This window comes from Naegleria fowleri (assembly GCF_008403515.1).
Source record: "Naegleria fowleri strain ATCC 30894 chromosome Unknown tig34, whole genome shotgun sequence".
NCBI classification, from domain to species: domain Eukaryota; phylum Heterolobosea; class Eutetramitea; order Acrasida; family Naegleriidae; genus Naegleria; species Naegleria fowleri.
Window position 1 is genome coordinate 415,620 of NW_025407966.1, and position 13,225 is coordinate 428,844.

Below are 13,225 nucleotides of genomic sequence, written 5' to 3' on the forward strand. Positions count from 1 at the left end.
TCTTAAATATTGTCCAATTCTGCATTGTTAGCAAGTCTGACGACCACAGGATTGTGATCTGAAATGAGTAAAGTGTTCTCTCTCAAGTCAATATAACTCTCAACGACTGATCTTTGTGTCACTTGACTGCAAAGAATATAGTCAATCCTAGTATGAAATCGAGAGGAAGATGTATTTGGTGTTCCATCGAAAAGTTGATCCTTGTTTTTTAGCTTCCATGGATCTACGATCTGTAATTGTTGCGCTAATTTGGACAAAATATTGTGATGTTTGGGAATTTGATGTGTTTTTGTGGCAAATAAACAGTTCATTAGATCACTGCTCACAGGCTCCCATTTTCTCTTGTCTCTCATCTCTTGAAGAAAGTTCCAGAAGTTAGATGTATAATCTGAACGATGCATTGCATTGAAATCTCCCATTAAAACATATTTTGGAGCTTGCTGTTGACTCGATAAATCGAATGCCATAAACTCAGCCATAAAATTCATTACTTCGGCTAATTGCTGAATCCGCATAGTTTCCTGAATGTAATCCAAATGTGTGACAAATGCAAATTCAATACAACAACTTGATTCAAATTGAACTCCAATGACAGTGCGAGGTCCTCCTGGTCCTCTTTTTAAATACTTTTTTTTAACTTTTTTGACTGGCAGCCATGTAATGATCGCATTGCCCAAGTTACTCGTATTTACATAATAATATTTGTATGGTTTTTGAAATCGCTCGGTTAAAGTATTACAAATATCAGTAAGAGGAGTCTTGGCATTCCGTTTTTCATAGGCTTCATTCAGTCCAATAATATCATAGGAATTATCAATGAAATACTTTGTAACCATCTCTCGATTATCTTTCTTGTCGTCAGTTTTGAATGAATGAACATTGAAGGTACAACACGAAATGGAAGAATTAGGATCGGAACAAGCGTTGTTGTTTGATGATGCATCCGATGATGATGAAGGGACAAAGTCAGAATGATGAGAGATCATTTTTTTGTTTTCGTAGGGAAAAGCTTGATCTCTTGTTCTCTTTAAAACTGGAAGATTTTGTTGTAATTTTTGTTATTATTCGACGTCGTGTCGTGTATGAGAGAGATGCATCTCTCTGAAACAGATTCCCATGTTGACTTTCCAAATTTGTCATTCGCAACCCTTTAAGATTTTCTTTGCAAGGTGCCATCATGCTTCGCCTCTCTCTCAAACACACAAAAAGAATCAATTCTCTCTCTGCATCTCTTTGCTGTCTTCACCACTCTCATCAACTCACTCATCACAATTTCAATCTTTTCATCCTTTTAATTCCAACAAGAATGGATCATGATCTCCATTCCTCATTCTCACCACCACTGCGGATCAGTTGTTCGGAGATTCCCAAATTCGAAGAAAGAAAATTGTCACTGGAGTGATTTATACTCTTCTTGCAATTTCAAATTTAAGTGCATTATGTGGTTTGATTCCTGTCATTGTCTTGTCCATCATTGCTCTCAGTTCCTCCTCAGCAGAAAATGAAACTTGCGAAGAACTTTAACATTCGCAGTCGGTGTTCCCTTTGTAGGCATTGGAACTGCCATTGTTTTTTTGTTTGGAATTATTGCAGCAGTTTCCATTGTGTTCATGTTAAGATCCTCTTCCAAATACACTCCAAGTGATAGTGAAGTCTATCGATTACAAAAACAAAGTATGATGAAATTAACAATTGGAGTGTTCATTATGAGTTTAGGAGCAGTGATGGAAGTAGTTGGAATTGTGACTAATTATTTGGAATTACCTAATTTTGTGGTGTATCCTTTAGCGAAGGGAGTTCCATATGTGACTTTCATGATTTGTATTTCCTTAATTTTTTGGCCTTACCGTTTACCTATTTTGAGTCATCCCATTCAATTTGTGACACAAGAGTTGAGATTTTCACCCAAATCCAAAGAATCCACACAAAAGAAGGACCATGTGGGATCACAGGTTGAACTAGAGATGAAATGATGATGATGATGATGTCATTTCTTAATCTATTCTGTCGTTACCATCAAAACGAATATTCGAATTTGAGAGACAATAGTCGAGCAGTAAAAATTGGCGCCAAACCAAAACGTTAAAACTTGAATTCAATTTAGATTATTGACGATCATCTTTTAATTGATTTTTATTATTGACAAGTTATAAATCCTTTAATGCAAATGCAAACCACTGCATCTCATACTGCTCAAACGGAACGGAACTCCCGATTTAAAGCAATTTGTCGAAATATTGAAACCACAGAACATGAAATACATGTACATTCCCGAAAGCTTGATCGGCTCAAAAAGAAGCTGATGATGGTATGTTTTGACAACAACATTCCGAATATCCCGATCGGAATATTTAAATATAATTATTTGGCATGACGATGGCCATTCTTTCAAATATGTTCTCCATTACAGGAGGAAAAGAAGAATGCAATTAATCTTTTAAAAAGTATGAGAGTAGAATCTGAACGAGGAACAGAGATCCCTTTCAGTAAACCAAGAAGTAAGTTCATCATGAAAATCAGCATGGGAATCATTGAATAATTGTTTTGCCAAAAGAGAGAGGTCTAACTTCAAAGTTTATGTATGAAGAAGGATTAAAATCAGAAGATCTTGCGGATGAATATCTAATGCCGTTACATTTAAGGTATCCTGAAACAGGATGTAAGTACAAGTGATTCGTCACATTGATGAAAACACATGGTTCAATATTAGATGATTTTGAAATTCGAGATATTGAGGATATAAAAGATTTTGATAAAGACTCCAAGTATTATGAACAGATGCATGAGTTGATACATTCTCCGCGAAATACAATTCCTGAGCTCATTGAAGAAAAAAGAAGAAAGAGAGAAGAAGAGGAACGAAGAAGGAGAGAAGAACTGGAAGCACACATTAAACAAGAACGAAAACAAAAGTTAAAGAGCAAACTGAAAGCTTCAAGCAAATTAATCATGCTGTCATCCATGTCATTTAAAAAGTCTGCGGCGTAAGTTTGACAATGAAAACTCTGAATAACTATCTTCAACTCAAATTGTCTCAAAAACAACAACAATAGAAAACTTGTGGCATCACAACCAACCGACAATGTTGAATCTGTTGAAATTGAAGAAGATGTTTTTGAAAAGACTAGAAAAGAATTATTTGGAATTAAGGATAAAATCGATCCACCTCAAGAAAAAGTGGAAAAAAAGAAACCAGAAAAGAAGACGAACAATTTGTTACAGCTTTTGGGAATACCAACTTCAGATTCCTCCTCCAATCTTTCCGTGACGGCTGAATCTCAATCGAATTTATCACCACATCCTGCACCCTCTCAAGGACAACCTGCCAAAGGCAACAACACTTCGAGGCGCTCTCTTGTTTCATTTTCAACTCTTGTGGATGCTAAACGAGCTACCCCTTCCATGAGTGCTAGAAAACAGTGAGACATGTGGTGCTTGTTGTTGTGGGTGGCAGCAACGACATTGATACACGCTGCAGAGTTCTTTTGGAAATAAAAAACAAGTGTCCCTATCTATCGCACTCTTCGATTACGCAGCCTTTCACCCACCAATAATACGGCGACCGGTCCAGCACCTGGAACAAAATGTCTGCACGTAAATTCAAAGACTATTATTCCATTCTCAAAGTAGCACGAAATGCAACACAAGCCGATATCAAAAAAGCCTATGTCCAATTAGCCAAAATTTATCATCCTGATTTATTGGAGAGTTCCGACCCAAAGAAAGCCTTCAAAGAGGCTACGTTTAAAGAAATTACAGAAGCCTACAGTGTATTGAACAATCCCCGAAGAAGAAGTGAATATAATTTGGAAATTTATGAATTAGAAAAAGAGAAGGCAGCCAATCATTCAGATATAGATGGCATGGCTCGTCCTCCTCCTGATCCAATTACCTATGAATTATCGGAGGAAGAAAAGCAAGCTCTAGGTATTCAGTTAAAGAAAATTCGGAATCGTAAAATTCGACGTTTGTTTATCATTGTTCTAGTTCTGTTTGGTATTGGATGGTACTTTAAATTGAAATATATATTTCTAAGAATGTACAATCGAGACATCAACAATAAGGTAATTTTCAAAGATAAAGAAGGAGTTGATAGCGAAATGATTGAGGAGGTCAATAAGAAGTTTGTTCAGGAACTTCAAAGAGTGAGAGAAGAGAGAGAAAAGATGAATATTATGAGACATCCAACAAAGAAGATGACAACAACAACCTCCTCTAAAAAGCAAGAAAATAAGGAAGAAGAATAATTCAATGTTTCATTTTGATCAAATTTTGTTCAACTCAACTTGCATTCAAGTCAGACCAATGGATGCCTCAAGTTTATTGGACATCCCGAACGAAAATTCTTTCAGCCAATTCTCGACCTTGGAATGAGAACCTCCCTGTTCATACACATGAAGTGACAATCAGTAAATTCATGAATTTGTTTACAAATTATGTAAATGTGAATTTGAATTTGTGATAATGATTCATAATAATAATAATTTGTTCCCATTAATTTGTACTCACTAACAGTGCCGTAGATCTTGTTCCAGTTCTTTCAAGCATTGTAAAAAAATCCACACAACATGTTGCACTCAACACCCATGATTCTACCCAACAACAACAACAACACTCCATCACCAACCCGCTACAGTGAAACTCCCATCCCCGAAGTAAACGTTTCAAATTCCTCAGCCTTTTATTCTACTCACGACAATGGTGGACGACCTTTTCTCGTTGAAATCCGAAATGATCAAGTCAATATCTATGAGAATGCCTATTCCAAACCAACAACAAACCAAGTCTCTTCAAGTTGTTTGATTCGACAGGAAATGGAAATGAATAACAGTGGAGTTATCATTGTCAGAAAAGGACTCTATCATTGGTGTGCTGGTGATTCATGCCCCTCATGGTTTGCTCTCATCAAGGAAATTAAACAATCGGAAACTCCGTTTGAGGTCTTTGTTGGTGAAGATAATAATGCTTTTTTGCAGGGCTATGAGCAGCATCCGGATGAATCTTATCATGGTGCCTCCATTCTTATCAGATTCAAATCAAACAATGAATGTTGGCATGTTGGAATTTGTGTGACAAAATTCATCTTGAAGGATGAAAAGATTGAGAAATTATGTTCCCCTGTTGGAAATAGTGATGTCGTATATCCATACCTTGTCACTGATTCTAATATCTATGTGATTGAAGGAGATGTGTCCTACAGACCAAAACATCAAATCACATCCATCGATCCTTACGATGATTATTACTCTCAGACGGATCGATGGACAAAATTGCTAGATGGTTTCTCAGCCACAGAAAGAGTCACCTCAAAGGATCTCCATCCATCCACAGAGCTCACCATTCTGTAATGAGCTATTGTGTTCAATTCTTATTTTTGCCTGCTCTGGAATGTTGGCTGATTTGAAACTTACTCCCAAATCTTTATCTTCAATAATTTTTTCTTTTCTTTATGAAATTAGAAATATAGCATAAATCCACCACGAATAGGATCCACACCAAGCAATTTATTTGTTTTTTCTTTGACTGAATGAAAATTTTGCAGTTTCGTTCCTGAGTTTGCTCAAATCTGTCTGAAGCTGGTCTCGTTATCTAATTGCATTCAGTTTTCTAGTTATTGGCGGAGGAATTTACGTGATATTTTTCTTTTTGATGTTTTTAACATCTTTTACAGGACAGTGTCTCTTATTTTGTAAAGATTCGAATTGGTAAGAAGCCGACATAGCTCAGTTGGGAGAGCGTAAGACTGAAGATCTTAAGGTCCCTGGTTCGATCCCTGGTGTCGGCAAAAAATTTTCTTTTGAATACTACACAGGTTTGGACCTTACCAACTTGTTGGTGTCGATGATTTTGATGGTAAGCTTTTTAATGATTCGTCTTTTATTCTAATAATCAATGTCTTGTCGAAATATAACATTAATATATGTGGAAATGAAGAGAAGGAATTTCTGAAGAAAAATGGTTGTTTCTTTTGAAAGTCCAATCCTCCTTTATTGCACAGTGAAAAGGCGTTACGAAATGTCCTCACTTTCCATGGAATCAGTTACTTGCGGCGAGTCATGAAGATTCTTTTGTCTAGGAGAAGATGGGTGCTCCTTGTCAAGCATTTCTTCATCCTTGGTTAATTCTTGGATATCTTCCGGAGTGATTTCTTGAACGTACATGACTGCTCCCTCTAGACAAGTCAAGTAATATACAACTTCACTGTTTCTGGATTGAGAAGCAAACTTTGATAAATAGGACAAGGCAGAATGAATGTTAGGAAGGTGGGAATGGACCACCACGTAAACCAAAATTGGGAAAAACTCGTCTGCTCCAAATGAGAACTCTTTTCCTCTTTGTGTACAATTATCTTTCGCGATAATGTGTATTTGTCTTGCGCAAGAATAGACACAGTGTAACATATCCATTGGAGACACGTAATAATTCAGATAGCTAAGAGTGGTGACTGGGTCATAAAACGGTGTTTGACTAATTTTGTGAATCATCTCCTTAATGGAATTCTGTTTTCCTGTAAACTTTACCCTTAATGGCAAAAATTTGTTGGCGACTCCGAGCTGATTTGGCGTCAGCTGCTTCAATAGATTGGCTTGTTTTTGAAATTTGAGATTTTCTGCAGAGTGAGCTTCAACTTCAATTTTTTGAAGCTTTACGCCTAAACCAAATTCATTGTAAATGAGTCTAGATAGTAATCTCACAAGAACTTGTTTTTCAATGTCTAGCGTAATAGAATGTCTAGTGCTCAAGTAATCTACAAAGCTTGATACATAGTCCACAATTTCAGATGGAGATATCTTTTCTAAACCAACATTGTTAATTTCCTTAACAAATGTTCGAAGTGATTGACCTTCTTCTGTTCTTTGGTCTGCAATCAAATCAAAGAATTCCTGTTCAATCTCCAATCTTTGGTCATTTTCTATACAATGAATACATGATTGCCAAATCTGATCATCCAAATTCGGATCTTTGAAGTTGTTAGTATCCGATAGTAAATGAAAGTTGCATAATGGAAGTGCTGGCTCTTCAATGTATCGTTTCAAAATTGATTTAAGCTTGATTGTCACATCTTTCTTTTGTATAACTTTCTTTGTAATTCCACTGTCCTTCTTCATTTGTAAAAACTTTTCTGATAAATCCTTAGAAAGCTGTTCTAATAGAGAGATCTCATTCCATTGTGCACAAAGTACTTCGTTTTCGCTTAAAAGTTCGTCAACCTCTTTGTAGAAAGCTTCTTGTTTTACGAAATGAGGTAACAAGTTGTAACACTTGATCGTAATATCTCCACCTTGTTCGACTTGATGTTGTTTTAAATGTTGAGTCTGTTGCAACAAAATGTCTCGGATGGTATCAATCTTCTCCTTCAGAACCTTTTTGCATCCCTTTTCAAGCTCTCTTCTTTGCTTTAGCCGAATTAGTTTGCATCTGGCCAAGTCCTTATATATTTGAAGTAGTTTAGAATCGTGGCATCTTTGAATAAATGAATATTCTTGTTGAATCTTTTCATATTCCACATCCTGTCGTTTCCTCAAATCTTTGATAACTTGTTTGCTCTCTTTAAGATAGTTACAAAGTCTTTGTTCATACTTAACCAGTTCGTCCTTCCAATCATCTTCGGTACGTTTCTTAGGATTTGATGTGAATAACTTCTTGAGAAGGTTGTCTCTCTTGGGCTGGAAGTGCTTCATTTCAGAGTTGTTAGTAAGAAATGTTTGTCTTCTCTGCTTTGTTGGTGACAAGGGTTCAGTTGGAGTAGTAGGAGATTTTGGTTTAAATCTGTCTTCTGCAAACAAGGGCTTTGTAGACATGTCCGTTAGAGGACTGTGCATGCTGTCTTTTCTGAATATGAACGATGTTGTGGACTGGACTTCATTAGGCTCCTCTCTAAAAGAGCTCAAGCTTATATCAAATTCATTTGTGGCAAGTGAGTCTATTAATCTTGAGTTAGAAACAAAACTTTCAGAGATAGCAAAGCCTTCAGATGGCTTGCTAATAGCTGCTTTGTTTTTGATAGAAACTGGTGGTGAAGATTTTGGTTTGTTTTCCTTGTTAATAGGAGAATTTGATTCATTTCCCAAGAAATACTTTTTTGAGCTTGAATCTTCTTTTTCTTGGATAAACTGCTTCATGTGTTTTCTAATTTTGGTGTTTCTTTTCGAGCTTACACCATTTTCGTCGTTCTCTTCAACATCATCATCTGTATCATTATCTGCAAATTTTAAAAAGTATTCTCTTTTCGATTGATCCATTGTTGTAATTTCATCATCCCATGCACTTCTTAGTTCTGCGACCCAGGAAGGAACAGCACCCACATTTGGCAATATTGTTTTCAAATCATCCGTTTTGGTGGTGTTCTCTTCCTTCTTTTTAGCAGGCGGTATAAAATAGTTTGCCTAAAATATATATTTAACAAGATCCAATTTGCCATGTGATACTTACTTTGATGATAGTGTCAGAGCCTGTATTGGTTGTAGATATCGTAAAGTCATCATACTCTTTTACATTTTCTTTTAGCTTTCTAATGTTTTCTTCGAGAGCTTCAAAGTTGTCTTGATTTAAAAATACAGGAACAACTGATGAATTGTTCTTGATAACTACAGGTTCTTCAGTTATTGGAGGTTCATCAGCGTCATGTGCCACTTTTGGTTCGGTTCGAGTGTTGTGTGATGGAGAGTTCGCAACAAAATCTGAGTTAATACCACTCACGCCTGTTGGAGAAAATGCAGAGCTGAGAGAAGATACAATTAAATCATCCCTCACCGACGACCTATCGGAGGAAGGGATTGAGCTATTAGGTACACTGCTCGGAGTTGAAAGAGAAGCTGGTATTCTTTGAAAACTTGAAGGAGGAGATGAGAAAGAAGATGAAAGGGAAATACATGTTTCGGTATCCAAAGGACAAGAAGAGGATGAGGAAGTGCTTTCACCTATTTCTTGTACAGACCTCTTCTCGATAACAACATAGTCATCTTCGGGAGGTTGTTCTCCAAATGTTCCTTCCCCTTTAATCATGGTTGATAATTTGCTCGTATGCTGTTCTGCAATGTTGTTGTTCCTCTTGTTGCCAATTAATAACTTCGAACAAGGTTCAGCTTCGTTATCAAAATTGTCTGAGATCAAACCTTCGCTTGTTCCGTTTTCCTTCTCCTCTATAATACTGTTGGAAGAAGGCCTCATAGACTCTTCCTCTCTTGTTGGTGATGATGATACAGTTGCCATCACGTTCGGAAGAAGAGAGAGGGTGATGAAGAAACAACTGTTATTTTTTAACGTGCGGGCGAAGATCCGTTCGTCTCAAAGCATGATGGATTCAATATGAGATGAATGGCCATTGAATTGAATGTATCTTATTTGGAGTTGTCCTTTCAAAAGAGAATTGCTTTCCAGTGTGATTTGGTTTTTGATTCCTTTCATCGAGTTTCACTTGATACGATTCTCTTTTTGAATTGTCTGAGTGCTTCTCATCTCGAAACAAGAATAAGAACAAAAATGAGTGAATCGAAAACTCTGACCGAGGTTTTGGCTTCTTTGCCAGAAGGGGTGAAGGTTCCTCCACCTCCAGTAGCACCCTATACTCGTAAATTCGGATATCAATTTAAACGTCCATCTACTCCAAGTGAAAAATTCGTTACCAATTCCTTGTATTCAGGTAGGTTGGATTTAAAAGAAAATAATGATTGCGAATTTCAAGATTGGCCAAATTAATCTGATGATACTATTTGTTGGTTAAATATTCTTTACACGATGCCATCACGGAACAAATTTAATGATAATAATATTAATATTTTCATTGGATGGAACCATTTGATGTTTATTGATTGTTTATTGTTCTATTGTTTATTTGACGGCGGATTTAATTTATACTATGATGGTGGATGAAATCAATTCACGATGATGATGACTTTAAACAGCATTTTGGGGATTTGGAGCAGGAACTATTGTTGCTTGGTTCTATGACTATAAAAAAGTAGCACGCATGCCATATACGCAAGCTCTTGCTCTTCACGGTAGAACCATCCGAGGCCCATTCTTACTCGTAACAGCGATTGGTGTTACTCACTCAGCTGTTAGTTCCTTATTGGATGTTTATAACTCTGGAGGATATAACAGATTCGAGAAGGAACAAACTCTCTCACAAAAAACACTTTCTGCATTTGCTGCTGGTTCTGTGATTGGAGCTTTCAAAGCTAGTCCTTCCATGGGCATTGGTTTCGGAACTTTATTTGCTGGAATTTCACTAGTTTTCAATTATTATACTACCAATTTCTTACCTGCTGACAGAGAAAGAAGAACCCAGTTGTTCAATGAAAGGTTTGTAAAGTCAGATGAGCAAGCTCCAGATTATCTTCGCCCTGAGAATATTAATGGAGACAAGTTTTATGTAGACTCCTTTTTCGAAGAATCAAAACCAAGAAAGAAAAATACTTCTACAGTTGAATTTGACGAACAATAGGCATGTTTGATTTGATAGGGATAATAAATTATTCATTGCTATTATTCATTTGATTTTTGATAAAGTTGTAAATACTAGCTAGCTTCTTATATTCACTCATTAAGTGTTCTAAATCTCGAATGCAAAGATCTTGAACTTGAACATGTTCAAAGTTGAGCTTTTTCACAATTAGTAAAATGAAAATGATTCATCAAAAACTTACCTTAGTCAGGTTTGAGTCATTGACAAACAATGTGAGGCGTTCCCACTTGTCTTCAGCTGAATATGTACAGCTTTCAACAATCTTGGCTTGATCCTCAGTTGGAAGATCACTTCTATTAACAATTTCCTGCTTTGGCTCTTCTGTCATGAGTGCCATACAACTTGTTGGTTCATGGATGAACGATGACGATTCAGCTGTCGTATCTTGTTGTTCAATGCTCGATGAAACAGGAACAATTGTGTCCTCTCGTTTGGAATTATACTCTATCACTTGCTCCTCCTCAGCATGCTCCACATTGTCCATCGAGGATTGTGGAATGACTTGATTTTGCTCTGTTTTAACATTACTGTCTCTTTTCTCAGATTCATCGGTTGTAGAAATTGCTTTTCCAAACACATCTTCAAAATTGATGACCTGTTGGAAAGTGAATTCGTCCATATTGAGCTGGTTGTGATCACATGAAAGCCAAAATGTCATTGCCAGTTCAAGCGAAGTTAAAAAGTATCCTGTATGTCCCTCCAACCCTTGAGGGTTCCTATACTCTTGAATATATCTGAGAACAATATGTTTCATTTCATCAGAATCATTGGTGTGTTGTACTTACTTGATATTGGAGTGAAGATGGGGTACATTTGATTTTAGGACAATATAAATTAGTACAGGTACAAAATCATCTGCACCTGGAGCATCCATTTCATGCATTACTTTTTTCAAAAGATTCATTGTGAGATGGCAACAATTAGAAATACAGATTAGCTTGTCTCTTGGAGTTTTGTAAAATGTAATCTTTTTGAGTTCTATGGATAACCGTATTTATACCATCAAAACTTGTCAGTCTTGAAGAATTCTTCATTAATTTGTACAAACCTTCAACAGCTTTTACAAAAAGACCATCTTCCACCAGTTTGGGTGAAATGTCAAGGTTTTTCGGGGTTATCACTCTCTTAAACATTGAAATTCTTGAGGCTACTTGGTTATCAATCTCAATATCTTCCAATGTGGGAGAAAAAACTCTAATATTCCATGTCAATATTAGAAATCATAAAGGATCATAATACATACTTGGAAAATATTTTAGTCATGACGTATTTCTCAATACCCTCTCTGGCATTCATCAAATCTTGTTCTGTAGCATTTTTCCATTGCTCATGTTGTGATATTTCTCGCATAATATCTGACAAAAATGTTTGAACAATTTTAGGAGTATTAGGATTGTACTCCTTATTGGAAATTTCAAAAGTAAATGACTTGATTTTTCGAGTCAACTGTACAACGGATTTGTCTTTAAGCTTTTGAAGAAAAGCCTTAAAATCAAATTTGTAATCTTTTTTCTCAGCATTAAAAGCAGAGGTTGTTTCTGTTGGTTCTGATTTCTTTTGAAAAAGGTCATTCGAATTTCCATTATGAGAATCAATGAGTTGATTAATTTTGTTGTTGGTATTTACATTTCTTGGAGAGGTAAGAGTATCATTGGCATGATTTTTGTTTTTCATATTTGCTGTTTTGATAAATAATGATTCAGATTCATCTGCAGGTAATTCCACATTATCTGTAATGAAATGATCTTCCATTGATGATGGATATGTTGGTACAGAGTTGGATAGCCCAGATCCAGACCTTTTTGAAGGAATATCAATAGATTTTGTGTGAGACGATCCGAGAGGAGAGTTATTCTTGTCTACAGTAACAAAATCATGATCAGAGTCATCAAAGACCATAGAATAGGATCTAGTAAATTTTTTCTCATTGTGTGAACTTAGTTTTTCGTCATCTGTCCATGAACACCCAGCATATGTGATAGGATTGGATATTAAATAAAGTTTGACTTGTATGGATTCTAAATTCATTGTTTTTTCTTCCAAATGAAGAGTCTTGTCTTTTTGAGATTCAGGCGATCCTACAATCCAATAATTTGAAGAGTTACTTGTGGGTTGTGACGGTAGACTCATGATGGTTTCTTCTAAATTAACTTCTCCCTTTCGTAATATTTGAATTTTTGCCTTAACATCATAGGGTGGATCAAAGACACATTTTCCAGTTTCGCTATCATAAATGTCATGTCTGAATACTCGAGAGAGTACGATCACTACTTACCTATTTTTGTACGTAAATAAAGATTTTGGCTCTTGGAAAAAACTGATACATTCCTCTCCAGTTGGGGGTCCTTGAAGAATTTGTATTGCTCCGAAATCTTCCGTAAATATTCCTCTTATTCCATTCATCGTAATAAATTGATGTGGATTGTGTTGATTGACAAAAGCAATATGACTCTGCATGAAATCAATATTCGGAGTGATTGCACTGTTTGATGTCGATGATGGTTTACTAAACAGCGAATGATTTTTAATATTTGATAAACACATAGCTACACTCTGATCGTGAGGAAACAGCAACACAGCATCATTATCAATAATTGTTTTGACAATTGATGCAAACTGTTTGTTCTCCCGAAGTGTCCGAATGAGCCGATTGTTCTGCTTTTCGTATTCGAAAAAATTGGAAGGCATTTTTAGAGATTTTTTTTTAGTGTTTTGATAACGAGAGGGATGTGAACATTGTTGGATCTCGAGATTCAT

General features: G+C 36.1%; 8 protein-coding genes across 8 annotated transcripts; 5 read left to right on the forward strand and 3 right to left on the reverse strand.

Annotated features, from left to right (window-relative positions):
• Window positions 1-2: 2 nt before the first annotated feature.
• Window positions 3-986, reverse strand: FDP41_003524 (uncharacterized protein; the record flags this gene model as incomplete). The annotated part of the gene is made up of 1 exon (XM_044706838.1): window positions 3-986. The coding sequence occupies one exon, from the start codon at window positions 984-986 to the stop codon at window positions 3-5; it is 984 nt and encodes a 327-aa protein (XP_044562245.1).
• Window positions 987-1,610: 624 nt separating this feature from the next.
• On the forward strand, window positions 1,611-1,973 carry FDP41_003525 (uncharacterized protein; the record flags this gene model as incomplete). The annotated part of the gene is made up of 1 exon (XM_044706839.1): window positions 1,611-1,973. The coding sequence occupies one exon, from the start codon at window positions 1,611-1,613 to the stop codon at window positions 1,971-1,973; it is 363 nt and encodes a 120-aa protein (XP_044562246.1).
• Window positions 1,974-2,167: 194 nt separating this feature from the next.
• Window positions 2,168-3,423, forward strand: FDP41_003526 (uncharacterized protein; the record flags this gene model as incomplete). Its single annotated transcript, XM_044706840.1, has 5 exons — window positions 2,168-2,308; window positions 2,411-2,498; window positions 2,555-2,659; window positions 2,711-2,984; window positions 3,054-3,423. The coding sequence occupies 5 exons, from the start codon at window positions 2,168-2,170 to the stop codon at window positions 3,421-3,423; spliced, it is 978 nt and encodes a 325-aa protein (XP_044562247.1).
• A 161-nt stretch (window positions 3,424-3,584) lies between these two features.
• On the forward strand, window positions 3,585-4,247 carry FDP41_003527 (uncharacterized protein; the record flags this gene model as incomplete). The annotated part of the gene is made up of 1 exon (XM_044706841.1): window positions 3,585-4,247. One exon carries the CDS (start codon window positions 3,585-3,587, stop codon window positions 4,245-4,247), a length of 663 nt encoding a protein of 220 aa, XP_044562248.1.
• A 339-nt stretch (window positions 4,248-4,586) lies between these two features.
• On the forward strand, window positions 4,587-5,348 carry FDP41_003528 (uncharacterized protein; the record flags this gene model as incomplete). Its single annotated transcript, XM_044706842.1, has 1 exon — window positions 4,587-5,348. The coding sequence occupies one exon, from the start codon at window positions 4,587-4,589 to the stop codon at window positions 5,346-5,348; it is 762 nt and encodes a 253-aa protein (XP_044562249.1).
• Window positions 5,349-6,008: 660 nt separating this feature from the next.
• On the reverse strand, window positions 6,009-9,213 carry FDP41_003529 (uncharacterized protein; the record flags this gene model as incomplete). The annotated part of the gene is made up of 2 exons (XM_044706843.1): window positions 6,009-8,387; window positions 8,434-9,213. The coding sequence occupies 2 exons, from the start codon at window positions 9,211-9,213 to the stop codon at window positions 6,009-6,011; spliced, it is 3,159 nt and encodes a 1,052-aa protein (XP_044562250.1).
• A 270-nt stretch (window positions 9,214-9,483) lies between these two features.
• On the forward strand, window positions 9,484-10,447 carry FDP41_003530 (uncharacterized protein; the record flags this gene model as incomplete). Its single annotated transcript, XM_044706845.1, has 2 exons — window positions 9,484-9,643; window positions 9,906-10,447. The coding sequence occupies 2 exons, from the start codon at window positions 9,484-9,486 to the stop codon at window positions 10,445-10,447; spliced, it is 702 nt and encodes a 233-aa protein (XP_044562251.1).
• Window positions 10,448-10,475: 28 nt separating this feature from the next.
• On the reverse strand, window positions 10,476-13,156 carry FDP41_003531 (uncharacterized protein; the record flags this gene model as incomplete). Its single annotated transcript, XM_044706846.1, has 6 exons — window positions 10,476-10,604; window positions 10,650-11,202; window positions 11,254-11,446; window positions 11,517-11,662; window positions 11,712-12,692; window positions 12,744-13,156. The coding sequence occupies 6 exons, from the start codon at window positions 13,154-13,156 to the stop codon at window positions 10,476-10,478; spliced, it is 2,415 nt and encodes an 804-aa protein (XP_044562252.1).
• Between the last annotated feature and the right edge of the window lie 69 nt (window positions 13,157-13,225).